Source organism: Phasianus colchicus, chromosome 3 (assembly GCF_987193195.1).
Source record: "Phasianus colchicus chromosome 3, bPhaCol1.hap1.1, whole genome shotgun sequence".
Taxonomy (NCBI): domain Eukaryota; kingdom Metazoa; phylum Chordata; class Aves; order Galliformes; family Phasianidae; genus Phasianus; species Phasianus colchicus.
This window is the reverse complement of record NC_143438.1, coordinates 14,942,444-14,969,788: the sequence shown is the minus strand read 5'-3', so window position 1 is coordinate 14,969,788 and position 27,345 is coordinate 14,942,444. Positions and strand designations below refer to the sequence as shown.

At 40.0% G+C, this 27,345-nt stretch overlaps 3 protein-coding genes and 1 long non-coding RNA gene across 14 annotated transcripts in view; 3 read left to right on the top strand and 1 right to left on the bottom strand.

Annotated features, from left to right (window-relative positions):
• Positions 1–9,169, bottom strand: part of LOC149918424 (uncharacterized) — a 46,827-nt gene extending 37,658 nt beyond the window's left edge. For 4 of the 5 annotated variants that reach the window (XR_016465020.1, XR_016465018.1, XR_016465022.1 and 1 more), the window contains exon 1: positions 9,083–9,147. This is a non-coding gene — a long non-coding RNA (uncharacterized LOC149918424). Of the gene's footprint in view, positions 1–9,082 lie in introns of all 5 variants that reach the window. The other variant, XR_016465019.1, reaches the window with a different exon arrangement.
• LOC149918425 (heterochromatin-associated protein MENT-like) lies at positions 311–8,864 on the top strand. Of its 3 annotated transcripts, XM_090137025.1 has the most exons (7): positions 311–1,187; positions 2,296–2,382; positions 3,917–4,054; positions 5,097–5,214; positions 5,761–5,903; positions 7,352–7,519; positions 8,341–8,864. In XM_090137025.1, the coding sequence occupies exons 1-7, from the start codon at positions 966–968 to the stop codon at positions 8,740–8,742; spliced, it is 1,278 nt and encodes a 425-aa protein (XP_089993151.1). In that variant the 5' UTR covers positions 311–965; the 3' UTR covers positions 8,743–8,864. The 3 variants fall into 3 exon arrangements, with proteins under 3 accessions (XP_089993151.1, XP_089993150.1, XP_089993149.1); XM_090137024.1 differs by lacking the exons at positions 311–1,187; positions 2,296–2,382; positions 3,917–4,054; positions 5,761–5,903 and adding an exon at positions 5,935–6,085 and having other exon boundaries at positions 5,138–5,214; XM_090137023.1 differs by lacking the exons at positions 311–1,187; positions 2,296–2,382; positions 3,917–4,054 and having other exon boundaries at positions 5,184–6,085.
• A 90-nt stretch (positions 9,170–9,259) lies between the features above and the next one.
• On the top strand, positions 9,260–18,173 carry LOC116226401 (serpin B6-like). 4 transcript variants are annotated; one of them, XM_090137020.1, is made up of 8 exons: positions 9,260–9,335; positions 10,423–10,518; positions 11,396–11,573; positions 11,913–12,050; positions 13,220–13,337; positions 13,576–13,718; positions 15,856–16,023; positions 16,927–18,173. In XM_090137020.1, exons 3-8 carry the CDS (start codon positions 11,403–11,405, stop codon positions 17,329–17,331), a joined length of 1,143 nt encoding a protein of 380 aa, XP_089993146.1. In that variant the 5' UTR covers positions 9,260–9,335; positions 10,423–10,518; positions 11,396–11,402; the 3' UTR covers positions 17,332–18,173. The 4 variants fall into 4 exon arrangements, with proteins under 4 accessions (XP_089993146.1, XP_031445138.2, XP_031445139.2 ...); XM_031589278.2 differs by having other exon boundaries at positions 9,297–9,499; XM_031589279.2 differs by lacking the exon at positions 9,260–9,335 and adding an exon at positions 9,516–9,732.
• A 723-nt stretch (positions 18,174–18,896) lies between these two features.
• On the top strand, positions 18,897–27,052 carry LOC116226402 (leukocyte elastase inhibitor-like). 2 transcript variants are annotated; one of them, XM_031589281.2, is made up of 7 exons: positions 18,897–19,335; positions 19,456–19,631; positions 21,575–21,712; positions 22,629–22,746; positions 23,774–23,916; positions 24,574–24,741; positions 25,448–27,052. In XM_031589281.2, exons 2-7 carry the CDS (start codon positions 19,464–19,466, stop codon positions 25,847–25,849), a joined length of 1,137 nt encoding a protein of 378 aa, XP_031445141.1. In that variant the 5' UTR covers positions 18,897–19,335; positions 19,456–19,463; the 3' UTR covers positions 25,850–27,052. The 2 variants fall into 2 exon arrangements, with proteins under 2 accessions (XP_031445141.1, XP_089993148.1); XM_090137022.1 differs by lacking the exon at positions 18,897–19,335 and having other exon boundaries at positions 19,523–19,605.
• Positions 27,053–27,345: the final 293 nt, after the last annotated feature.

Here is a 27,345-nt window from a genome sequence, read left to right as displayed (position 1 = left end):
GGAAGCTTTGAAATACAAATTTAAGAATCCCCAAAGCTCCAGCTATCTCTAAGACTGAACAGCTGCTGCTTTTGATTTAAGCATGCAAACTGTGAGTGAAGCTGGACTGAAAATTCCAGTCATTTTCATTGAGCTAATGCTTAGTCTTTCACTTGATGCAATTCTGCACTGACAATGGAAATCTCTGAATTTATCCTAATATTTGTCAACAGTACTATATTCATCGAAAATGTTAGTTAGAACCACGGATCTGTTCTGGATCCAGGTATGAAAAATTACTTTAACCCTGGGGTTTCTATGTTTTTGTTATTATCTTCGATTTTGTCCCATAAATACAGAAGCAGAAAGAGAATGGGAAATGTGCAGGTTCTGATAAACCAGAATGAAACAAGAGCAGAGCTGTTGCTTAAAATGGGAACTGTTTGGAGTTGAATGTAAGACACAAGAGTTTACGTGAAAAACAGTCATTAACAAATCCAGCTACAGTTGACAAATGTAGGCCTGTGTTCACAAACATCAAATAACAATCTACAGATCTCCATCAGCCTTCTAAAGCATGTGACAAATGGCATGAATTCACAATACTTCTTTCAGCAGAAAATAATGAAGTTTAAGGAAACAGCAATAAAAGCTCAGAGCAGCACAGTGGGAAATATCTCTATTTCCACTCCCTCAGAATAATTCTATGAAATTTAAGTAAATGCTTTTTAAAAACAATTTTGGTTTGTGAAAACATTCCTAACTAAAATAGTGTTTATCTGATGATGAATAAGTGAAAGAGCTGAAATAAGAATATAAACATTTGAGAGTGATGGGAAAGGGAGAAATAGCGCAGGTCTTAAAAAGAGACTTGCTTTCTGACTGTACTTGGCATTTTGGCCATTACAGGGCCATCCCAACAGTGTGTTTACAAGGGTGCAGGCAATTTCCCATCAGCAATTCTCCTTTTTTTTTTTTTTTTTAATATGAAGAAGCAGTCATCACCCTTCTCTACTCATCATCTGACTCAGGCTGTACCAATGGAGTCCTTCTCAGCATCAACCAACAGCTTCACCGTGGACCTTTACAAAAAGCTGGATGAAACATCCAAAGGACAAAACATTTTCTTTGCTCCTTGGTGTATTGCAACTGCTCTCGCTATGGTCCACCTAGGTGCAAAAGGTGACACAGCAATCCAGATAGCTAAGGTAAGATCTGAAATCAGCAGTGTATCATTTTAAAGCCGGCTCCCACATGACTTGCATTATTCACTTGCCTATGCAGAACAAAAAGGAGCAACAAGAGAGAACAGTGATTTGTTATCATGTTGGGTGCAATGTCCTGCAGGACACTGTTCTTCCAAGAGCTCTCTTCTCTGCTACTACCTCTACATTTAGCTTACACTTACAGTTGGCAGAGCAATGCAATTGGTCTGGCAGAGTGAAGTTACTGACATTAGAGACTGTCTTCTCATTCTCCACACCCAGTTAGTAAGTTCTCTGAACCCAAGCTTGGCTGCACAGCAACAACATCCTTCTTTGCTTGTGACATGGTTAGTCCATAAATAAGGTATTACACCCATGAAGAAGGAACAGTTTAAATTGGATATCAGGGGGAAGTTCTTCACAGAGAGTGGTGAGGTGCTGGAACAGGCTGCCCAGGGAGGCTGTGGATGCCCCTTCCCCAGAGGTGTTCAAGGCCAGGTTGGATGGGGCCCTGGGCAGCCTGGTCTGGTATTAAATGTGGAGGTTGGTGGCCCTGCCTATGGTAGTGGGGGTTGGAGCTTGATGACCTTTGAGGTCCCTTCCAACCGAAGCCTTTCTGTGATTCTATGAATAATGAGGGTATACTAGAAATGAAAATATGATACCACTTATGACTTTTGCAAAAATTTCAGTAGTGTACTCCTAGATTATATGCATTTACATATGCATTTCTCTGTGTAATGTACTCGAGTTGCACATTGGTGCCCCAATAGTAAGACTCTGAACCACACCATGTTGTTTGTTCTGACTGACAATGATCTGAAAATAAATTCCACATTGCTAAGCATGACTTGACCATTTTTCCAAATAAACACGTCTGAGCAATCATATTGATATGTTGTTAAATAGTAAATATGACTAAAATTAATATAATTATGATATGGTTATAGAATCTAAATCTGAGTAAGGTCTTGTTCTCTGTAACTTTAAAAGACTTACAGGGAACAATCGCAAAATTATCCTAAATAGAAAACTAACATCATTACATAACACTAGAGCACTTTTATCTTCACAAACAAACTGTCCTTAGGAAAATGTATTACTGCCACAGGTTCTTCATTTTAATCTGCCTGCAAGAGAAGAAAGTCCTTCTGAGATGACAGCACCTTCTCCGGGGAAACCAAAGAAAGGAGACGTGGTAAAGACTCACAGAAACAAATCTCTGAGAAGGGGATCAGCACGACTAGCTCAGCACAACTGCTTTAACCTTCTAAAATTTGTTTGTCTATACCTACTGTCCTATTGAAGTAAGAACTATACATAAAAATGTGAACAAGCAGGTAATATTACTGTAGAACTCACAAACTGAGAACTTCAAAGCAGAACAGAGACACTAGATGCATTTTGATTGACTTTCACACTTTGTTACTTGCTTTTAACTGGTCTATGGCAATAGGAATAACTAATATTCTTACTAACTTCAGGATTTTTTTTCTGGACTGCAAAACAGCCATTGCCTTCACATCTGACTCCAGTCCTGCCCTCTTAAACTCTGTTCAACCTTTGCCATGCATAGACACATCAGACAAACTAAATTCCCCTCTAAGCCAACACACGCTGATTCACCCTTGCTCATCAGCTCCCCAAAGACTTGACAGCAGAATGAACTGAATGGAACTTTTTTTTTCAAATGAACTCCTTAAGCCTCAAAGGCCTGTAAACTCTAACAAGCTGCATTTCTTTAGCATGGAAACTAAAGGAGAGCTCAAACAAACCAAATTAGAAAAACTGGAAATAAAAAAGAGCAGTTACATCATTCTCCATCTGGATTAATATTCAAGATAAGTCATTATGCCCATGTTCATTTAAGCTATTCACTGCCTTTGTAAGTTGTAGGAAGGTCTGCCTGGTGTAGTCCTCCAGGCATTTCTCTCCATGACCTCTTCACTATGCCCCCCTTGCCTTGCAAAACCTATCTACTATGCTGTTGTCTGACTACCAAGTTCTTCCCCACACGTTCTTTCTGGAAGCCTGCGTCTCAGCTTGTGTGAAAAAATACCAGAGCAAGGAATGCCTCCTCACAAATCTTATGACAAATCCCTATGCATGAGCAGCAAAGAATCTTCATGTCTTACATGTAATAGAGCATGGTATTTGCCACAGAGCAGGCAATTACACTGAAGTGGTTCATAAGGAGGAAGGGACAAGCAGCTTACCCCCACAGTACCAAAGCCACAGCTGACAAGCAAGCTCCTGCTCTCTAAAACCATCAACACACACATTCTGGACAGGTTCCTTCCAAATTCCAAACAGCAACAGCAAAATTCACATCAAACAGAAAATCCAAATCAACTCAATTTCCTGATTTCAGTGTCTGTCTGAACAGAGTAGCTCCTCAAAAGTTGCAATGTTGCCTTAATGATTTTTGTGATAATCAAAATTAGGCTTGAGTGTACTGAAATGAGATGACCCAACATCCAGGGTGCACCACCTGAGGACAGCTGATGTTCTCAAAGATGTAAGCAGCTCCACAGAATGAAATCATAACCCCACAGACATAAAACAATTTATCCAGTTATGCACAGTGCTGCAGAAGTGAGAGATACCCCAAGAAGAGCTCCATCCCTGCACACACCTTTTAATTTGAAATGACCTGGGGATTTTAAATAACCACGGAAGGTGTAATGCTTCAGACACAAATATTTCCATACTAACTGGTGCCTCTTCCCAAGGGTTCTGAGTATGACGAAACTGAAAACATCCACTCTGGCTTCAAAGAACTCCTTTCTGCCATCAACAAACCTAATAACACTTACTTGCTGAAAAGTGCTAACCAACTGTTTGAGGACAAGACCTACCCATTACTGCCTGTGAGTTGAACATTTCTGCCTAAGAATATTTTTACATAAGGAGTATTTGACATACGTATCTGACAATCACAATTTTCCAAATGTTCTGCCTTTTAAATCTACTGCAGCCTTTAGAACTATAAGAGTTCTACAGTTGAACTACAGGAAACTATTTCCTGCTTCTCTTAGTTTCCAGCCTTTTAAACAAGATTTTTCTCTGCAGTCCCATGTATATTCAGCTTCTTCAAAAGCCTTTGGTGAGAAGTCTTCCAAAATGCCTTTTGGTAATCCAAATTGGCGGTAGTGGTTTGACCTTCTCATTTGCAGGCTTCTTGACACCTTCAAAAACCTCCAAAAGATTTGTGATGAAGGACTTCCTATTACAAAATGCTGTTCCAATACATCATGCTTATCTACATGCCCAGTAGGCCTGCTTATTCATTTGCCCTGTGAGACTCATAAGTTTGTAATTCTTTGTATCTTTGAAATCTTTTTAAGAAATGACCCTGTATTAATCACCTTCCAGTTTCTTGGAAGGTACTGTTAAATAAGGTTACCGTTCTTTCATCTTGGAGGTAGTTTTAGTCTCCTGAGTAATTACTAAGTCATTAATTAAATCAGTCCTACTGAATGCTTGTTGCTCATGTTCTACTTTTGTGTAATTATGGCTTAAGACTAATCAAGGAATTTCCTGCTGGGAATTTCCTTGAACAGCTTCATAGAAGACAGCAGCGTAAAAGTCAGTTCTAGTTTATTCTACCATCACATTTCCTTTATGTCTGACCTTCTATTGACCTCACAAACTCTTGGCAGCTTCCTTGACTCTGAAGCAAATCTAAAAACATTGTTTCAACTGTATGTGAGACTATTCTTCCCTTTTATATCAGCCCTCTGATCATATTAGTGGCCATCATCATAGAATGTATCAGAATTTAAGGGTTATCTAGTTTCAAATTAATTACATTTTCTTCAAGTATGTATTAGTAGATTGCATAATCTGTTGAAATTATCTTTTTCTACTATTTTTGTGCTAAAATTTACTATATACGCACACATCTTTCAGAAATTTTTAGAACTCATCACAAGGTACTACCAAGCAAAGCCACAAGCTCTGAACTTTAAGACAGATGTGGAACAAGCCAGAGCACAGATCAATTCCTGGGTTGAAAATGAAACTGAGAGTAAGTATTGCTTTTACGGCTTTTTCTTCTCTGACTTCAGAATCATTTGCGTTTCCACTCAAATTGCTCCTGTTGTAAGGGATCCATAAAGAATGGAAACTGGGGGGAAATGATGAGCAAATTACAGTTAACTGTCTTGAAGGATGCCTACCACCAAAACTAACTGTTGTCCCTTGCAAAGTCTTTCCCTCTTCATATCAAAGCCTCTTCTGAATTATTTCTGTTCATAAGGAAGCAGAAGTAGATACTGGATAAGTCCAGTCTGATTAATGAAGGTTTTACTTCTGCAAGCTTGCAGCTAACTTCACAGAAGCTCCAGGCGTTACACACTTAACATCTTTTACTACTAAAACTGATATAAATGTTTTAAAAAATAGTCATGCTTCAAAAGCCACTTATCTATGTACACCATGAAAAATGTACAGGGAAAAAAATCTTCCAGTGCAAACACTTTTTCTAGATAGCTAGGCACAGAGAAAGCACATCTGAAATTGGTGAGTCGTGCAGACATACCGAATTAACAGTTCTATTTGATTGATTTTTAAGGGAAGATCCAGAATCTGCTACCTGCAGGATCTCTTGATTCTCACTCTGTATTGGTCTTAGTAAATGCTATTTACTTCAAAGGAAACTGGGAAAAGAGATTTCTGAAAAAAGATACATCTGAGATGCCCTTCAGATTAAGCAAGGTAAACTCCTTCAAAATGTCTATTATTGCAGAACAAGAATCCCCTAAGTATTTCACGTGCATTTCATATGCCACCGCAACGCCACTGATAGTAGAAGCAGATGGTATCAACTCTGAGAACAGCAACAGTGAAAATAAATCGACAGTCTCATTTATACAGATGCACGAGAATAGGATTTTCAGGTAAGTTAGTAGCTTCCTGGAACCAAAACAACTGAAAACACTATGGTTAAGCAGCCTAAGGATAGGAGGAGATTTCTCTAAGTACTGAGATACCGTTTTCAGAAGGAATTCAGTTACTTCTGAGAACAGTACTTGGACACCTAGGTCTCTTTTTCATGCCTTTCAGACAGAGGTTGTATAATCTGAGCTCAACTAATCTAAACTATATGTTTTTCCAAATACCCTGCCCACTGCATAGAACCTCATGTGGAATTTTCAGGAGGGTTTGTCATTTTATCCAGATGCATATGGATGATGTGTTCATCACGCATTGTGGGCACGACTGAGCTTACAGTATTTCAGTGATTGTACACAGACAATTCGCAGTAGCTGACAGCATGCATATTTTTGGTTTGTGTCAAAGGCGAGCAAAAAGAATTTTCAATCGAAACACTTACCCTGTTTGACATAGATTATAAGTGCAAACACCTTTTGTATGCCTGGTGATGTGAAGCAATTGTGTCGATACTGTGGTTGTGTTATCTCAAACTTACTACACTACATATGCAGTTTTAGGACCTGTAATAGTACACAGTGCATAGAAAGGGTTTCATTCACAGGGTGGCTAATAGCAAAGCCTGCAAACAGATAAGCTTTTGCACTTGTGTAACAATGGAAAAGAGAGAGTGGATATATCAGTGAAGGTCTCTGAACATAATACAACATAAGAGTTCAGAGGATTATTGTGTAATACAATAGATTATTGTGTAATACAATTTTGTTTGGTAATCCAAACTTCTACAGTTTGGGAAAGAGAAAAAGCTAGCAGAGGTCACAGCAAATATGGTTCATAGGTAAATTCAATCAATTAGTACTGTCTGGAAGTATGTAAAAGAGCTGATGACATCCAGAAAATGAAAGTCTGGATTTGTTTTCCTCCCAATCAACACATTCACTCGAGAAATGTAGTTTTGGGAAAAACTTGAAACAAACAAAGTAGTTACTTGCCTACCAAAGCTAACTCTTTCAAAAGAGTGAGAAATACATTGCATGTAATTACGTTATCAGGTAGTGTCCATATATATATATATTATTTTAAGATCTCTGCGGCTTTGAAACAGGAGAAATGGCACTGGAAAAGTACTCAAATGATGATGAGTCTTATACTTGTTTACAATTTTTTTGCCTTCAGTTCAGCAAAGCAAGTATTCTTTACCATTCACCTTACGGAAAAAGTACAACTTATCTTTTTCTTTTTCTTTAAAAAACATATGAATCATTTCACAGACCAAGACTAAACCAGTACAGATGATGTTTCTGAGAGATACGTTTTTGATGCTCCATGAACAAACAATGAAATTCAAAATTATTGAGCTGCCATATGTGGAAAATGAACTCAGCATGTTTGTACTCCTACCAGATGACATCAGCGATAACACCACTGGGCTGGAGCTGGTAAAACTGACATACTGCATCACATGCACTACAAAGCACTAACAGAAATTAGTGAAAGCAGTGAGGAAGAATGAACTTCAAATGACACAATGACTTCTCAGCCTAGGTTTCAGGGCATCTGTTAATGATGCAAACACAATAATCTACCTGAAGATATACCTAAAAAAATGCGTTCACTCTACTTTCTTAGCCTATTTGGTGCCTCCTTTTCTATCTCCAGAATAGAAGAATAATGAAAGCGAGAATGAAATCTAAACCACCATGCCCTAGAATTAATCTTCTGAAAGCTCTACTAATCAATTTTACAGCATCTGCAGGCCAGATTTTCACCTGATATTTTATAACGATGCTTCTCAAACTCAGTGCTTGACCAATGAGGTACCAGCAGCCACTCATGATCATGCCAGGATTAGTTTCTGAATCTAAATACATCAGGGCAAACATCTTTTTATTTGTTCTTGAGGTCCCATGCATTCCACTTAGCACTACTAAGAGAAATGCCTTACATATTCACACATACCAAGCACTTATTAATATGGTTAAGCTGGACACTGCATAAAAGCAATACTTCTCATATCCATGTCCAAAATAATGAATTATTCTGAAGGTTCACTCTACACCTCACTGCATTTAAGGAAACAGATAGGAGTATAGGTCACTCAGCATTATGCAGGACCACATCCTAAGAATACGCAGCATGTTTCAGCTGTACCCACAGCTGGTAGTTGGACCTTTTAAATATAGAGCATCAGACACCAAAGTGTGCGTGCCTTCTATTTTCCTGTTGTATCATGACTATATTCTTATAAAATTCATTGCAGGTAGAAAGAGACCTGACCCATGAAAAATTAGCTGAATGGTCAAACTCAGCCAGTATGATGAAAGTTGAAGTGGAACTGTACCTGCCCAAGTTAAAGATGGAAGAAAATTATGATCTCACATCCACTTTGAGCAACATGGGGATACAAAATGCTTTTGACCCTGCTCAGGCTGACTTCACAAGGATGTCAGCGAAGAAGGACCTCTTCATATCAAAAGTTATTCACAAAGCTTTCGTGGAGGTCAGTGAAGAAGGCACTGAGGCAGCAGCTGCCACAGGTGTCCTGGTGATGAGGTCAAGAACACCTAAAGTAACTTTTAAAGCCGACCACCCTTTTCTCTTTTTTATCAGACACAACAAATCCAAAACCATCCTCTTCTTTGGCAGACTCTGCTCACCTTAGTTACTCCCTGCTCTACAGGGCAGGAGATGCTGCCTTGCCAGCTCAGGGGCGGTGCTCAATACTCCTGCTACAGCTGAGGGGACAGAGACCTGCACTCTTTCTGTGCATATTCCATTCAGCTACTCCAGATAACGATAGCTGTGCCTGTGGGTGCGTTCCCTTACAGCAGTGCACACAAACACGAGGCACTCTCTTTGCTCTCACAAGCAGAGCACCCGATTCAGACACATCTTCACGCTTCCACCCTGCCATAATTAGCCCCTGCTCCTCTTCAGCTTTTCACTAGCTCTTTGTGTTACAGAGGCAAACACAGTCCAAGCTGAAGTCTTCACCAGCTCACCTCCATTTTCACTGATTGCCCCGAAGAAATAACAAGCACACGCTCCCACGTGGGCTGCTTCCTCACACAGAGTGAGTAGGAATAGCCTGACCCACGCTGCTGACTTTATACAAAGCAGCACCTGCTTCAAAACTACAAATAAACGACCCCTCGCAGCTTGATGGTGCTTTTTGTCGGCTCTACCAGGAGGGGGAGGCAGAAGGAGGAAATCAGGCAGGGAAGAGAGGACCATAGAGGGACGGAAGGCTCCGCGGCAAGATGGCCGCCTCCCACCGCCACGAGGAGGGCGGAGAGCTGAGGGCTGCTGTCCGCTGCTGAACCCCAACCCGCTCCCCCACGATGGGCGGCCCGTGGCTGGGCAAAAACTTCCGGGAGACGGGCGGGGCAGAGGTCGGGACAACGCTTGCGTTCGGTTGGGTGAGTGCGGAGCGTGTGCGCTGTTGTTTTCTGCGGGAAGCACGCGTTGGTTTTTTGAGGGGAGATGGCGGCGTTTCCCTTGCGGCGGCGCTCCGAGCGGCTTTAGCGGGCGAGGCTCCGGGCGTTGGCCGAGTGCTGGCGGCGGGAGGGGCCCCGCGGCGCTGTCATCCAGCCCTGTCATCCAGCGCTGTCGCTGTGGGTTTCGTGGCAGACAGGCGGAAATCGATGGAGAGGTGCGAGCTTCAGCCTGGTCCTGAGCCGCAGGGAGAGCGTGGCCAGTTGTGCTGCGCCCACCTTGTAAGGTGCTCGGCATTAAATCGCTCCTGTTTCAGGCAGAATGGGAAGGTTGTTTCAGTCCGAATTGTCTTTTTATCGGTGTTTTTATGGTTATGGGTAGAGAGAAAGATGAGTACAGCTGCAGCTGTTGAATATAGTGTAGCTCCTACCAAGAATTTGTCTTAGAGGAAACGTGCCTGCAGAAACTTGCTGCTACCTCTTGTTTGAGGTGATGAATCATTAATATGAAGTAGGTGTTGGCTCTGTGTTTTGTAGCAACGTACTAACACCAGGCACTGCCTTAGGGGGGAAAAACACACCACCTTTACTACTAGTTGATATCCTGCGGTGTCTGCTGGCACTTATCTGTAATTTACTCTGCTTTCTGGCACTCATTGCTCCTTCCTGCAGGTATGTAGTATACCTTTGGGCTAGCTAGCTACCTGCCAGCTGACGTATGTGAAGTCTGACAAGCACTGAGCTGCGTATGTGCCATGAAGTTCCCAATAAATAGTTTACTTTATTGCGTCTGTTTCCATGATGTAGACAATAAAAGGCAAACTGCAGTGGACTTTGGTTTTGTAGCACATCAGGAAACAGCAGTAATCTCTCATGCTAACCAGATAAATTTCATTTAAATCCTGTAGATCATTCAGTTGGCTTCTGGCAGACTGGCTGCTAGGTCTAGAATACGAGTGAAGTAAGCTTGAAGGGAATACTGAAAATACGCAAACTTTGAGAAGGTGAGTTTATAATTCTGCTGTTGTGATGCCTTTCTGCTTTGGTTTTCCTGTAAGGCAAGTAATTGTCTTTGTGGAGTCAAAGGAGACTTGTTCTGTCACATCCTAGTACGCTCATCTCAAAAGATGTAATATTATTTATTCTGTGAAGAAGACCAATGACTTTTCTCACTACCAGAAAGACATTGAGGCCCCAGAGTGCCTCCAGAGGAGGAGAATGAAGCTGTGCAGGGTCTGGAGCACAGGTCTTACGATGAGTGGCTGAGGGAGCTGGGATTGTACAGCCTGGAGAAGAGGAGGCACAGGGGAGATCTTATCACTCTTACAATGATCTGAAAGAAGGTTGTAGTAAGGTGGGGGTTGGCCTCTTCTCCCAGGTAGTAGCAATAGGATGAGAGACAACAATTTCAAGTTGTGCCAAAGAAGGTTCAGATGGGATGTTATGAAAAACTTCTCAGAGTAATGAGGCACTGAAAACAGGCACCACCAGGAAGGTGGTGGAGTCACGTCTCTGGAGGTGTTTAAGAAATGCATAGATAGGGCACTGAGGAATGTGGGTTAGCAGACGTGGTGGGGATGGGTTGACAGTTGGACTAGAAGATCTTAGTGGTCTCTTCCTATCTTGATAATTATCTGTGCCAATGGGAATTACTCTTGCTACATATATATTTTTAAAACATAAAAGCAGTAACTCCTTCAAGTACGTTGTATGGAATTTAAAATATGTATTCCACCAAACCAGTTTTTCATAACTTTCTACCCAAATCAAGATATTTGCTGTATGGTTTATATTGTGAAATGTAAAAGATGGAAATAGTTTGTCAGTTTGTGATCAAATAAATTTAAGCCAATCTTGTTTTGTTTTTTTTTTTTCTCCTAGGCTTTGAATGATGGATAGCCTCAGTACAGCAAATTCCACTTTTGCTCTCGACCTCTTAAGAGAGCTGCATGAGAAAAGCAACACAAAGAATCTATTCTTTTCTCCTTTTAGTATTTCTTCTGCTTTGTCTATGATTTTGTTGGGTTCAAAAGGTAACACTGAAGCCCAAATAGCAAAGGTATGTATCCAAACTTAATGTATTGGATTTGATGCATGTATCATCTATTTGATAATATATAAACTACAGATCTGAGATTTGTGTTGCAGTCTGTGATCTCTAATTGCTAAATTGTTACAGTCATTCTGGCCTCAGAGGTCTTCCTTAGGTATGTACATAAGCAGAACTTGTTCCTACAGAATTTATGTACAGGAGGACTTCCTGCAGTGTGAAATTAAGAGATTCCTGATTTTTGGGGTGTGTGGGTTTTTGTTTGTGATATGGAGATCTTCCTTTTATACGTCGTTAAGAGGCATTAAGATGACATGGACTCCACAGAAGGTAATTGTGTCTCTGCAGGTGCTTTCTTTGAACAAAGCTGAGGATGCTCACAATGGGTATCAATCGCTTCTCTCTGAAATTAACAACCCTGACACCAAATACATCCTCAGAACTGCTAATCGACTTTATGGAGAAAAGACATTTGAGTTTCTCTCAGTAAGTTACGTTAAATTTGGGTCTTGTGAAATATAATGTACTTGTTAGCTATTTCCCTAGATTAGATGAAGGCTTTGGGTTTTACTTTCCAAATTTTTCTAGGCTGAGACCTACGAAACTGACAATCTATGCAAAAGGCAGGATATGAACTGCATGGAGAAGCTACTTCTAGATTATATGAATGCACAACTGGTGCAAAACTGTGAAATTCATCACTCTAAATCTTCTGGGTTTCATTATCCATTTTTGGTGGGTTCTAGGGTCAAATGATTGACAAATCTCCTTGCCTTTTATAACCTGTAAGTATGATGAAAAATAACTGTTACTGCTGTCCAGCATGTACAGAATTTTGTAGTTTATTTTCTGTTAATTAAGTAATCCAGAGAACGTGCTGAAAGGAGTTCATGACTCTTAATATTTTACTTATAAGTATGTATACACAAGAGGGTCATAAGTATTGTTATTCGTTTTTCTTTAGATGCTTCCCTAGATATAGAGGTATGGATCTAATTTTTTTTGAGAGAGAGCGTTACAGAGTTGTATGTCTAAGAAGCAGGAAAACAAATGCTGATACACTGTAACTTTGGTGCTCTCTTGTTATTCTTACTAATTTATAGTCTGTTTATAATGAAAAATGCTGGTTTCATTCCACTATTAGATTAAAATTACATGGATTATACTCTAAAGGTTTCATCTGTGAATAAGATGTCCCTATATTAAATCAGAGAATATGTATGTATTTCTTTTCACTTTAATAAAACAAATTGTTTTCCCTGCAATCTAGATAGTTTCTGTTAGCCTGGGAGTTTTAGCAATGAAGTTTGTATAGGGACAAGCTTACAACAGTGTATGTTCTCTCACTCAAGCAAAAAGAACAAACAGAAGAAACAAAAACAACCCAGACAATCATTTCTCTGTTGAGTACTGTAGAATATAGTTCTGGTATATTAAAGAAGCCATTTGACTTAGTAACGTAAAGGGGAAGATAATTCCTAGCACAAATAAGTGGTAAAACAACTGATAAAAACATGTCAGACAAAACCTGAATGGCTTTATATGGAGCTGAGGGAAAAGAGGAAATAGATTTTTCTCAGTGTACTTAAAAAACATCTTTGGCTGAATGTCAGTAAAATATATTGCTAAAAAGCTGTTTCAAATGTTTATGGCAGTCATTTATAGAATCGAGTCAGAAATTCTACCACGCTGGACTAGAACAGGCTGACTTCAAAAATGCTTCAGAGGATTCCAGAAGGCAAATAAATGGCTGGGTGGAAGAGAAGACTGAAGGTGAGTGTTCTGCAGAACTCCCTGCTGTCTTTAATGTCAAGCCAGGGCTTGCATAAACAGCTCTGTCAACAGCTCTGTGTAAAAACTGTCATTTTTAAAACAAACAAAAACCTCAGCCGTTGAGATCTGTCTCTGGTTGGGACATACTTCCCTTATCTAATCTATTGTTAATACATATTAGATACTCCGTATTACAACAGTTGCTTATGTACCACTGTTCAATTTGTGTTTCCTAAAGGTAAAATTCAAAAACTGTTGGCAGAGGGAATTATTAACTCAATGACCAGACTTGTGTTGGTGAATGCCATCTACTTCAAAGGCAACTGGGAACAGAAGTTTGACAAAGAGTGCACAAATGAAATGCCATTTAAAATTAACAAGGTATGGTATGTTAACATATGCTGACAACACAAAGTTCTTTGTTACACAGAAGAAAAAAACTGTTCAAATAGAGTTACCTAAGGCAGTCTGCATGGAGCTCCCTATATTCCATCCCCTTAACATGAACGCGCTCTGTTTAAGTTTCACATAATTACTAAAAGCTTTACTATCACACATCTATTTTATACTCTTTCCTTTTTCCTTTACTCCTCTTGTTTGCATTCGAGAAAGGTGGCATGATACATGAACTTAGAACTGTAGAAGATGCTTGTATGAAGCTGTTAGACTGTTTGAGAGTCATGACCAGTTTCACAGAAGTTGGTGAACTCAACTATTTCAGTGTAAAATTTGCATGGGCAAAAAACATTCACAGGTTCTAGGCAGAACAGAACTTCCACGTGTGCAGAAGTGCCTGAACACAGCAGTCATCTTCAGTCAGAATGCTTTTCTTTTTGCTGTGTTTCTACCACTACATTGATAGAAATGAAATGAGAGGAAGAAAAAAAATCTCTCCTCTGTAGGCCTCCATGCTTGACTTCCTTTTGCTTTTAAGCAATGGCAATGAGCCATTAATGGGTTACGGCTGCCCCTTAGAGGTCACTTTCACTCTCTGGATATCCAACCAGGTCATGAGGGTGAACTGATAATGTGAATTGCTTAAAGAACTCACCTGCTTAAAATAACCACTATGCAAAATTGAAGCCCTCATGCCTAATTTCAAACTTCAGTATGTATATCCAAGAGTACTTGAAACTACTAATACCACTTTTCAAGCAGGGAATAGTAATATTGCTCTCACCATGCTGTATGCTGTAGCACTTTAGAAACCACTGGACTGACTTCTTCCTGTTAGGAAGGGAGGTTTATTATCAGTTTCCCACAGAGATGTCACACAAAGCCCAAGCTTACGTTCTTGCCTAGGGCTTTTTCCTCTTCCTCCTCAGGAGGCAAATCCAATGCTATTTCTCTGAGTATGAGTCTCAGCCTAGCTTTGAGATTACCTTTTCCTTTGCAGACACACATTTACTTTTGACTGCAGTTTTGGGGATTCAGATAGCTATTGGAAAATGATGTAAGATGTGAGACTGAGGGATGCTGCTTTGGCTCATCAAGTAACACACTTTTAGATGTGCTAAGAATCACAAACATCTTTCCTTACAAAACTAAGTGGCTTAAATTTTTGTTTTCATCCTATTAATGACTAATCACTACTGAGCCACGGAAGTCAGAGTAGGCTCAAATAAGCAATTAAAAATCCAAGGTGCAAACCTGAAGTTTTTAGTTATTTTACAGTCTGTCCAGGAGTAGTTACTTTAACATACCAAATAGCATTCTGTGACATCTATTTTATCTGTGACTTTTGCACTTTGTTGTGACTCACTGGATGATGCTAGCATGCTATGTGGCCTTTTCTTTGCTTATCCATCATTTTCATGTGTCACTGATTGCTGTTGCAAAATCATTTCTAACATTGTTTTCACAGTTCATGGCAGTCGTTTGTTGAATTGAGTCAGAAATTCAGTCTTTCCTTTAAAAAAAATAGTGAAGGTAAAGGGAAGAAGGGATTAGGTTCCACTGAAAAGGAGGAAGATAATATAGACAAAAGTAACTTTTGCTCCATGCAAAAATGGAGAGAGATGGGGGAGAAATGGATAGTACGAAGGTGAAAGATTTATCCCTCCATGTGCCTCTTAACAATTTGAAGTGATGCTAGAACTTTCCTAGCATTTTTATTGCTTTATGTCATAGTACTTAGAACCACATGAAGTGAAATGAAAATATCAAAGCTGAAATTATTTTGAATTCATTTAAAGCAAGGAACATAAGCTCTGATTATTACCAACTCTGTTTAGAGCTTATCACTACTTCTGAAGTGAGGAAGTATGTATTCTTGCTTCTTTACCCTAAAGCAAATTTCACAGATATTTCCACATTAGCAGTTACCAATTAAATCTCAGGGATTCTTACTTCTTATCTCTTGCTTTACAGAAGAGTGACTCTGCTATACTATGTTATGCAGTGTACTGAGTTCTCTATGCAGTCAAATAGTAAAAAGCCCTAAGTAACCAGATGCCTGCTTCATATATTACAACTGTCATGCCAGCCCAGTAGTAACTCTTGGTGTCTCTGTTTTTAGAATGAGACCAAACCTGTGCAGATGATGTTCAGAAAAGGTAAATATAATATGACCTATATTGGAGACTTGGAGACCAAAATCCTTGAGATCCCTTACGTTGGTAATGAACTCAGTATGATCATTCTGCTCCCCGATGCAATTAAGGATGAGTCTACTGGCTTGGAAAAGGTAAGTTGTTGAGTTCAGTGCAAAGGCAGTTTGTATCCTGCCTTGAAAGAGAATTTGCTACTGTGCATGGGCTTATAGTTCAGTTCCAGAGCTATTGTATCACTGATGCTCAAGACTGACTGAAATGCTCCTTGTGTTTCTGCCCCTAAAGTGGCATGCCATTTATCACTACTGGCCAAGCTGTGTGCTGTCCCATTACTAAGAGGCTCTGAAAGAATGGCATTACTCATCAGAAGCAGGGGTTAGCTGTAGTTATGGTGAAACCATAGTATGATGAGCACCAAATGAGAGGTAATTTGGGACAGCTCTTAGGAAGTCCTTATTAGAAGTTCTGCAGTTTGTTCTTGCTGAAGACCTGGCAGGTTGTCACTGTCTCTCTTCTTAGAAACATGCTCACAGAATACTGCAGGCTCCCTTCTGTTGTGTTGATAAGGTACAGATCATGCTCTGGCCAATGAGTTAATAAAGTTTTGTTTCTTCTCCTAATGCTGACTTTAAGGAGTGTTGTAAGCAGGCTTTGTCACTAGCCCATCAGCTGAAAGATCCTGAAAGGCTGAAAAACTGGATTGTTTGTTTGGGACCTTGTTAACAGCTCTCCTGTGCCTTTATTTCCCATATGTAAAACAAGGTTTTTACAAACTGATAATGTTTTATAAACTAAACTTTACTGTATCTACCAGCCCCAAAAAAACATACAGAATTGACCTCAGCTGAAGCAGTAGCCTCTACTAAGAAATAAAACTTGTGTTTTTGGCTTGAGACCCTGTAAGCTCCTGAAAAAGATGCATATAATGTGTAATGTAAACACATATACAGGCAAAAATAGAGATTAGTGTAAAACTGTGACTATTCTTATTTTAATTATCTAACGTTGGGCTATGTTTTGTTGTTTTTGTTTTTAAGCTGGAAAGAGAACTTACATATGAGAAGCTGATGGAGTGGATTAATCCTGAAATGATGGACAGTACAGAAGTGAGGCTGTCTTTACCCAGGTTTAAACTAGAAGAAAATTATGATCTGAAACCCATCCTGAGCAACATGGGAATGCGTGATGCATTTGACTTACGGATGGCAAACTTCTCAGGAATCTCCTCTGGTAACGAGCTTGTGCTGTCTGAAGTGGTTCACAAGTCCTTTGTGGAGGTCAATGAAGAAGGCACTGAAGCAGCAGCTGCCACAGCAGGGGTGATGTTGCTCCGCTGTGCTATGATCGTTCCCAACTTCACTGCTGATCATCCTTTCCTGTTCTTCATCCGGCACAACAAAACTTCCAGTATTTTGTTCTGTGGCAGATTTTGCTCTCCCTAAAGAGAGGGGAGAGCTGCCATTAACACAGTAATATGATTTCTTTTAGGATAGAATTGCTCTTTTGCACTAACTACTTCTTTCCCCTGTGCCTGAATCTCCTTATCTGGTTGTCATTTTGGGCTTGCATAGAGTAACAAAGCTGCTTACACATACACAGCAGCTACCACTTAAAACAGCTGCTTTACACTTCACACCTACGTAGAGTTGTTTTCTTGCTGGCACAAGAAACATGAACATCCCACTTGCTCAGTGAATTTTCACCTGTCATATTTTTGTGTGGCCACCAGACAGCAAGGTGACATAAAAAAAGTTGACTTTATTTCTGACTACAGTGGAGGATGACTTACGCTCAGCTCACCATTTTTCTTCCTATTCCCACTTATTTTTAACTTTTTCTTTCTTCTCTAATGTTTTGATAATGGAGATGAAAGGAGGCTTTGGTAAGCTGTTTGTAAGAGTTACTAAGCATCTGCACTAGACAGAGGTTTTATTATAACTGGATAACTCTTATGCAAGAATAGGAATAAAAGTTGTTCTGTAACAAATGCTCTTACAGGTTTTCATGGAGTAAAGATTCTTATCTTAACACCACATGTGCCAACTGAGAATATTAGCTATCACCTAGTTCATTAGTCTTTAAAAAAAAAACAAATACCTATGCAGTATTTAAGTGACAGAGCTTTATTTTTTTTTTTCCAATCTTTGTATGTTTTTACCTATTCTGGGTTTGTTAAGTATCCTCATTAAACTGAATGCCAAAGGTTTCTTAACAGTGATTAGTTTTGCTGTTCTTGAATAAACAAACTTGTTGTAAGTGCTATGGGAATCTGTTTCTTTTTTGACCATAAATCTTGCAATTTTTTTTTCATGTCAAGTTTGAAGAACACAAGCACTTAATGGTGCAAGGCAATTAGATTTTGTGTAGCTTTCTCAGAATTCATTGCTTAACATAGACTTTTCTGAATGCTGCAAGATCAAGGTGCTTACCTGGATTATAGTGGAGTTTAGGTATTTACCTTTGAAGGATTCATAACAAGGAGTCTTTAAGGCAAAGGCTCAGAGTCATAGAATCACAGAATGGCTTGGGGTAGAAGGGATTTTAAAGATTATCTAGTTCCAATCCCTTGCTGTGGGCAGGGCTCCTTCTGGCCTTCACCATCTCCAAGGATGGAGCACTCACAGCTTCCATGGGCAGCCTGTGCCAGAGCATCACCACCCTCTGAGTGAAAAACATCCCCCTGCCATCTAATCAAAGTCTCCTCCCTTTTAGTTTAAAACCATTCCCTCTTATAGAAGTCACTCTTCCTCCTTATTTATAAGCTTCCTTTAGGTATTGAAAGGCCACAGTGAGGTCTCTCTAGAGCACTGTCCAGTCTGAACAAGCTAAGTGTTTGTTTCTAGACAGGATACTGCTGCTTTGGGTACAGCTCCTTGGCCCTGTGCCCAATACTCACCATCTGGGGCAGGGAAACTGCCAGTGTGCTCCCTGTCAGACTAATGCTCAGTCAGGGCTGAGAGAGCAGCAGTGGGTGGAAGGGAAGTGGGCAGCCTCTGCTCCTGGTCCTTTGGGACTGGGGTGGTAGCAGGGTGAAAAACAATTTTTCTGCCCCTTTCTACCTCTAGAGGCTGCTGCTGGAGTGAACTGACAGTGCCACACTATAAGTGAAAGCAAAAGCATGCCTCTCGTTCCTTTTCTAAATAAAAAAAAATGTAATCACATTAACATCTGCCGTAAAGCAAAACCCTGAGAAGAGAGAAGCTAGAAGCAGCCATATCTGCAAATCTCAGTGCAAACAAAAAGGAGGGATCCCAGCTGCACAAGCAGGAAGGTTTTACAGCACTGCCTGCCACCAGCCTTTGCGTAACCATCTGCCCGCCCCAGTGTTGCACCTTTCACCCCACTGCCAGATACCTCACAGCTCCCAGGGGCCCTACCTCCAGCTTGCTGCTGCCTTCTCTCCTGCTGGTTTGGTCCTCCCTAGCAGCTGCAAAGCATCACAGGAGGTAAGTGCGTGCTTGTTGTTGTTTTTTTTTTGCAGCCTCAAATGAATCCAGCCATTATAACTTACAGTAGGGCATTGAGGAGTGCTTTCTAAAGCCTACACTGAAACCTTTATTTTCCAGTTGCAGCCATGGAGAGCCTGAGCCACGCCAACAGCAGGTTTGCACTCGATCTCTTCAGAAGGATTAATGAGACCAACCCATCAGGAAATGTTTTCTTCTCCCCTCTCAGTATTTCTGCTGCTCTGGCCATGGTCCTTCTCGGGTCCAGAGGTAATACAGAGGCACAGGTGTTGAAGGTCAGCAGTAATTTTTAATTTTAATAAAATGAGAAGTTATGTTTTAGAGATCAGACAATGAGAGGAGGGCATTATTTGTATGAGCTTGGGCCAAGGTTTCTGTCACTCTCACTGACCCTTCCCCACTGCTGTTACCTGCCTGCTGCACTCCAGAGCACTCCTTGTGCTCACTAGTAGCCCCTTTTTCCTCGCTTCATTTGGGTTAACTGATGAATTTGGAAACTAATTTCACTGATTTATTAGTCTTAATTTAAATTGATTAGCATTTCCAGCAGCAAGTCTTTACTAGAGTTTGTGAGGATTTAGGCTAGATATTTGTTAGGGGGGAATTTTTCACTGAGAAAGTGGTGAGGTGGTGCCCCATCCCTGGAGGCGTTCAAGACCAGGTTGGCAGGTGGGTGGAACTGGGTGGGCTTCAAGTCGCATTCCAGCCCAACCCCTTCTATGATTCTATGAGCCTTTTCCACAAAGAACTATTGTTTTGCAACAGGTATTTAGTAATTCTATGCATAACAATGCTAAGTATATCTTACAAGTAAAAAATAAAATATAGAGCTGCATTATTCTAAGCATGACAATTGTTATAATACATGACGACATTACCCAAGACCCTGTGTTGTAGCAGCCAAGCATACAGTATTTCTGAGGAGCAGAACTCACGTTGTCTATTCTCACAGTATCCTTAGGTCAAGCAGCAGAGGTTAAAAGAAAATGGTGTGGCTCCTTTACTGGGGGCTTTGTTGTGGACCCAGCTCATCAATCCTTTCACACTCCCCAGCCTGGTTGAAAGCTGGGGTAAGTAGTTTCTGTACTTGAAGTTAGCCTTCTAGAGCTGGTGGTTTCACAACAGCAATTGCAAACTGCAAATTCTAGTGCAGGTAGCAGTGTGCTAATTTCCTCTCAGATTCCTGTTCAAAAGAGACTCTGCCTCTTTTTTCTTTGCAAGGCAAACACCTGCTAGTGCAAAGGGAAGTAAATAAGAATTGTCACTGTAGTTCCTACTAACTTTTCTGCCCTATGAATAAGCTCACCTTTGTATTCCGAACTTTAGGAAGAACTTGTTTAGACCATTAACTGCTGCCATTCTTAGTGAAAAGACAATAAAACTGAATCACTGCTTGTAGAAACAGACTTTGAACGTATATTCCTTACAACTCAACTGTCAGCCCCACCCAGAAAGAATGTACTAAAAGCAGAAATAACGCAAGAGAAGCATAGGGGAGTTGGAGACAGAAAGTGTTCCAGCACAGTAACCTTCTATAATGCACATTCCCACAGCATGATGTTTAATTAACTGACATTCTCATCAATTAATGAGATAGTGACTGATGAGCATGAAGGGAGTTTGTAAGCATGTAGAGGTTTGTTTCTGGGATCATAATCCTACCTTAAGTTGGAATCATAGAATATCCCATGGTGGAGGGGACCCGTGTGGATCCAGCTCCCAGCTCCACAAAACACCACCCACCATGGTGATCCACCCCATGGTGGATCTTGCTGCCCTACCTGCACACCTTGACTAGTCAGTTTCCCTACAGGTATTTGTATGCACACTTCCATATTATAGCAGATTTTAATTTTAAGGTGATAGTTGTCTATGAAACCACCTATATTTTCATAGAACCACCAAAGATTATAGCTCTTCAATTTTCTTAACACCTCATCTTCCCCAAATGCTCAGACAAGCTCCATGGAGGAGACACATGCAAACAGCACTTCCATAGGACTCTGGATCACAATCCATTGCTACAGCTGTGGCTAAATGTAAAGCAGTAGCCTAATACAAGTGACATGGCTGGCACAGCACTAAGGGTCAATTTCACTTGTTCTTTGAAGTTTACAGTTTCTAGCTTCCTTCTGCTTTTCCAAAGGCACCATACAGATATGCTTCACATTCTTTAAAAACAGCAGTAGCAGCAGTTGGCTTACCTCTTTCATTTCAGACATTTCATTTTGATGAAGTTGAAGATATACACTCAAGATTCCGGGCTCTGACTGCAGACATAAACACAAGGGATTCTTCCTGTCTCCTACGGATTGCCAATCGGCTTTTTGGAGAGAAGTCCTACAGCTTTCTGCCGGTATGGGTACACAGAACATAGCTGTGTGGTGGAACATGGGGGGAGGCTTTGAAACTTCATTATCTGTTGCTCTCCTGTCTCCAGAGTGTGCCTCATAGCAAAAATATCAAGCTAGCAAGTCCAGATATCAAAATTATCTTTCTGCATCAATAAGCAGCATAGCTCAGGTGTTTCTGTCTTTATAGGAATACAGCCATTTGAGTATTTGAGGTAAAAACATGTCTAGACATCTTTCTAAAAGTTACCAGGCAGTCTGCACAAGTGTCATACACATGCATATGCACTTCTGTGTCCTTAGGATGTGCAGATGCCTATAGGAAACACCTAGAGGATGTTACACAACAAATCCCTTTCTTTGCTTGTTCAGTTCCATTGCTCTGGGCCTCAAGAGAAAAAGCAAGCCATATAGATTGTTAGTTTAGAGTATATATAACAACATCCCATTTCTCTGTCTGTTGTTTCTTAGGATTTTCATTGGTCTAGTATTACATAACTGTTTTCAAAAATATGTTAAGTCTGGGAGAAGATTCCCAGCATGCCTAAACAGCACACCTCTTAACAAGGGAACCATACCTCCGTGCGTATTTAGGTATTGCTATTTTTATTCCTCTCCAGCTCTTTCTGGGAGTTTTTATTTTCTTAGTCATTCTTGAGCCTGTTTCAGGAGAATGACAGGAGTGCTGGAGCACCTGCATAAGCACTCCCTCAGATGTATACGTGGCAGATGTACAGTGAGGTTTACTCACGGGTGTTTCAAAGAGAAACAGCGAAAACAAAAAACCACACCCAAACAGACAATGCACTACTAGAGCCCCACCTCAGAGCGGGTGATAATCTGTGTGTGTTATCTACAATGTAAAGATATGTTTTCTTATCTATGTGCAATGACAGCTGTTCTTAATGTTCCAAAATCTAGGACTTCCTGACTAATACTCAGAAGTTATATGGAGCTGATTTGGCTGCAGTTGATTTTCTTCAGGCTTATGGTGAAGCCCGGAAGGAAATTAACCAGTGGGTAGAGGAGAAAACTGAAGGTGAACTATTTTTCATTAATGAAGTAACTGGCTGTTTTGCATACCTCAGGAGCAGGAACAGCCTTTATTTCCTGCCACCTGGAAATGGAGAAAACTCATTTTCTCCGAGGATATTCAAGTGATTGGTTGACAGAACCAAAGAATACCTAAGCAAGACATTTCAACAGCTATATAAACCATAGAATGGCCCGGGTTGAAAAGGACCACAATGACCATTTAGTTTCAACCTCCCTGCTATGCGCAGGGTCACCAACCACCAGACCAGGCTGCCCAGAGCCACATCCAGCCTGGCCTTGAATGCCTCCAGGGATGGGGCATCCACACCCTCCTTGGGCAACCTGTTCCAGTGCCTCACCACCCTCTGAGTGAAAAACTTCCTCCTAATTCTAACCTAAACCTTGCCATCCTAGTTTGAAACCATTCCCCCTTGTCCTATCACTATCCACCCTCATAATTAGTCATTTCCCCCCCCTCCTCCCCCCCATTTAAATCCATTGCTTGTTTTCAGTCCAACCCATGCAGGCTAGGTACACAGACATAGATTTGTACTCATGAAATGGAAGTCTTTGACTACCTAAAGTGACAGCCTGGTTTTATATCTTTCTTAATCTGATAATCCTAAACCTGGGTATTTTCTAGTTTTTGCTTAGCTGGCTGCAGGTGTGGCAGGGGGATGCCACCCTGAAGTGATGTGCTGCAGCTCTCTGCAGCTTAGGCTGCCCTGTGTCCTTTTTATCTGGGTAGCTAGATCCAAACCACCAGAGATGACAAGTCATATGTGACAGTAATAACTACAGATATTACATTTTCATCAAGTTACAGTATATGCTATAACTTTTGATATACAATTAACAAGTAAGATGAAGTAAAGTGACAGGTACTGAAAAAAGACCATTTTTTATCAGAGGAATGGACTAGAATTGTATATTTCTATGGCATCAGTATCTCTGTGGATAATTCATATGCAATCAACATGTTACAAGGTTTTGTTGTGACCTCCCTTTTTTTTTTTTTGTGCCCTCTGAAGGTAAAATCCCAGATCTGCTGTCTGAAGGCTCAGTTAATAGCATGACCAAGTTGGTACTGGTAAACGCTATTTATTTCAAAGGGAACTGGGCAGAGAAATTTGAAGAAGCCAACACTGTTGACATGCCATTTTGGTTGAATAAGGTACAACAGACATGTTTTGGTAGTATATACCTAACAAAACAAGTTTAAAAAAAAAAAGTCTTAACCTGATGCTTCACTTACAATAATAAAAGAATGCAAGCATAGACTTTTTTGTGAATGCTTTCAGTTTACAAAAGAGTTCCTTTATGAACTTCAGTATTTTCAGTAATTTCTTCTGTCACTTACTAGAAGTGTCAGAGGTGATCCTAATATACAGCCTTGGACCCCGACTTTGTATGGCTGAGTTTCTGTCCTTAGGCTGGTATGAACTGTATTAAGATGGATGCACATTTCATTTGAGCTCCATTTTCTTGTTCTATGTTTTGTGGAACAGCTCTACAATGTATTCAGTCATCTGATTTACTGACCAGGGGTGATCTTTGGTTATTTCTGCTGTTAGAGAAATATAAAGGTACAGCAACTCAAACAAATCCTATTTTAATCTCTGCAGTGACTGTGCTATAGAAGACAAGGAAGAATGAAATATTAAAATTCATTCTATCCTTAGAAAAATCTGTTATTAAGCTGCCAGTCAGGAATCTGATGGGGGATGGTTTTATAATCACCTGATATAGTGCAGTAGGGGTTTCTGCAAGAACACAATTCTTATGTTTACCTTTGGTCTTTTAACATTTCCCATACCTTTTAACTACTCAGAATGAAAGAAAGACAGTGAAAATGATGTATCAGAAAAAGAAGTTCCGTTTTGGGTACATCTCCGACATGAAAACCCGTGTTTTGGAGCTGCCCTATGAGGAAAGAGAATTTAGCATGGTCATCCTGTTGCCTGATAATATTGAAGATGACTCCACTGGACTGGAAAAGGTGACTCATCTAAGCTAATGCAGTTATTTAGTTGAAACATTCAGCCACTGAAAATTGAAGTCTTAATGAACCAATGTTCTTAGAATCCCATATCCATCAAGCATGTCTTTTAGATAATGCTCTGCTAATGCCACAAGAATACACACACTGCATTGTAGAGAGGAGTTGTGTTCTGTTTTTCTTGTGGCCTCTAGCTTGCTGAACAGAACTCTGAAGGAGATGAAAAAGAAACTGCTTTTTTCTTGTTGTTGTTCTCATGGTGGAACTTTCATCACCTTTGAAAGTCTTTATTTTCTTAGACTTAAAGTAGGCAAATTTTTCTACTAAATAAACAGGAATCAGGAATATATCAGCATATTCAATCTCTCTGGTGATTATTTTTGTTAATGATTTTTTAATTACCTAATTCCCTTTAGTTGGAATAACAGGAAGAATAATTGGTTTTAGCTATCAGTGCATTTTTTTTTTTTGTATTCTCTATCTAGCATCAAGAAGCAAGCATCTGTTTTACTCATTGACTGAAACTGCAGCAACTTCACTAAATTTCAGTAGCAGTCATTAAATCTCTACTGAGCTATCAAAAACAGGGTAATCATTTTTGTATAATTGTTTTATAGTTGTATGGTACTCTATTCAACCCTCTAAATGTTACTGAAGTAATACACTTCTATACTGATGAGGTGTAATTCTGTGTTTTTAATTCTAGCTGGAGCAGCAGCTCACCTTTGAGAAGCTCCAGGAGTGGACGTGTCCAGAGCATCTATATTCTACTGATGTCCATGTGCATTTGCCAAAATTTGAGCTAGAAGAAAGCTATGACCTTAAATCAGATTTAGCAGCTATGGGCTTGTTGGACATATTTGACAGTGCCAAGGCTGACTTGTCAGGAATGTCAGGGGCACACGACCTTTTCCTCTCTAAAATTGTTCACAAGGCTTTTGTAGAAGTGAATGAGGAGGGCACAGAAGCTGCAGCTGCTACTGCTGGCATTGCGATGCTTTGCATGATTATAGAAGAGGATTTCAATGCTGACCATCCTTTCCTTTTCTTTATTCGCCATAACCCAACACAAAGCATGCTTTTCTTTGGCAGATATACTTCTCCATGAAAAATAACCCATCATTTGCAAAACAGTTTCTACTGCAATCAGCAAATGCTTTGCTTATGAGTAAGTTGAATTTTGATATAGAATGTTACGGTTCCTGTCTTGAGTTCTCAGTAACTGTCACCATGATTCTGCATTTCACATTAAAATTATCAGACAGAAAATGGATTCTTAACTTCCCTTCCTCCCTTCCTCCCCCCCCCAGAGATTCAAAGTTCCTGTACTCACTAGGAAGTAATCAAAAAAGTTTTAACCGCAGGCAGTCTTCTTTTGAAGTTGGGCTAGCAATGGAAACATTCTTGGAAGAAACTTGAGCTTTTAGGATGTCAGATCACTACCTCTCTTTGTACAGATTTCTCTGTATTTACAGAGAAGCCTGACAGCACACAATGCAGTACAGTCATTCCTTATATGTGTGATCTAGGATGTAGTTGGAAAGCTCTCTCTTCCATAAAGTCTTGCTCTTCAAATATACATTAATATTGAAATAAACAAACTTATAAACTTCTATTAAAACTCACAGGTACCAAAAGACTTCCTCCAGAACAGCTGAGTTTATCCAGTTCTGTCACAGAATAGAAGGTCAGATAACATTTGTTTGGAGACATCTATTAATAGACAAAGGATTAAGCTATTTAAACAAAAGTAACCCCTTCCAGACATTAGCCAGAAAACTTACAAAACAAGTTTTAAATGATGAAGAAGAGAAGCTAATGTATTTAGGTGATATATCTAAAGAAAATTTTTCAAATATGGAATTTCATGTCATTTTAGTTATCGAAAAATATGAACATTTCTGCAAGTTCAGGTATTTTCAATAGGGATAGCTTCTGGCTAGATGCTAAGTGAGCCTCAAAAAAACTTTTCAGCTTCCCAGAAGATGACTGCCCATAGCCTGCAACAAATGGGCCATGTTTCTTTATGTACAGAATCCAACATTTGTTGAGCTCTGATATACACTACCTGTTTACACATAAATCCTTACATTGTACAATCACCTCATGCCTGGAAGCCACTAAATGCCATTAATATTCTATTTATTTCTGAAAGTTACTTTCCTGTGTTGTGTACATTGTGGATACTGTTTCTCGTGTTTACCTGTACAGCCTCAGTTCTAAGCAGGGCACAATCATTTATGCAATTGTAAACTGCATAGCAATTTTTTCTATTAAGCACCAAATAAAGAGTTTATCTTCAAGTCATGTTTCAAACAGAGATGTCTGCACATCATTTTGTATTTCAGAGTACAAAAGTAACTGTCACTGTGACTAGAAGGCTAGCTCCAAAGAAAGCTGCTGGCCCAGTACACATGATCAGATGCATGAAGTCCTTGGCCTGTTCAGAGTAAATAGAAACAACAAAAAACAACCTTATCTCTGGAGAAAGGATTATTATGTGAATGTAATGCAATGGAAAGCTCAACAAGAGAGCAGAACAGCTAGATGCCAGGCTGCAATGAGCAAGTATTCACTCAGATGCAAAAAACAGCAGGTACAGAA

Excerpts from the sequence above, each read along its gene's own strand:
- LOC116226401 (XM_090137020.1), top strand. The coding sequence starts at position 11,403 with ATGATGGATAGCCTCAGTACAGCAAATTCCACTTTTGCTCTCGACCTC. Across the intron at positions 12,051-13,219 it reads AGACATTTGAGTTTCTCTCA|TCATTTATAGAATCGAGTCA; the intron begins GTAAGTTACGTT and ends TGTTTATGGCAG. Across the intron at positions 13,719-15,855 it reads TGCCATTTAAAATTAACAAG|AATGAGACCAAACCTGTGCA; the intron begins GTATGGTATGTT and ends CTCTGTTTTTAG.
- LOC149918425 (XM_090137025.1), top strand. The coding sequence starts at position 966 with ATGAAGAAGCAGTCATCACCCTTCTCTACTCATCATCTGACTCAGGCT. Across the intron at positions 4,055-5,096 it reads AGACCTACCCATTACTGCCT|AAATTTTTAGAACTCATCAC; the intron begins GTGAGTTGAACA and ends CACATCTTTCAG. Across the intron at positions 5,215-5,760 it reads GGTTGAAAATGAAACTGAGA|GGAAGATCCAGAATCTGCTA; the intron begins GTAAGTATTGCT and ends TTGATTTTTAAG.
- LOC116226402 (XM_031589281.2), top strand. The coding sequence starts at position 19,464 with ATGGAGAGCCTGAGCCACGCCAACAGCAGGTTTGCACTCGATCTCTTC. Across the intron at positions 19,632-21,574 it reads CAGAGGCACAGGTGTTGAAG|ACATTTCATTTTGATGAAGT; the intron begins GTCAGCAGTAAT and ends CTTTCATTTCAG. Across the intron at positions 22,747-23,773 it reads GGTAGAGGAGAAAACTGAAG|GTAAAATCCCAGATCTGCTG; the intron begins GTGAACTATTTT and ends TGCCCTCTGAAG.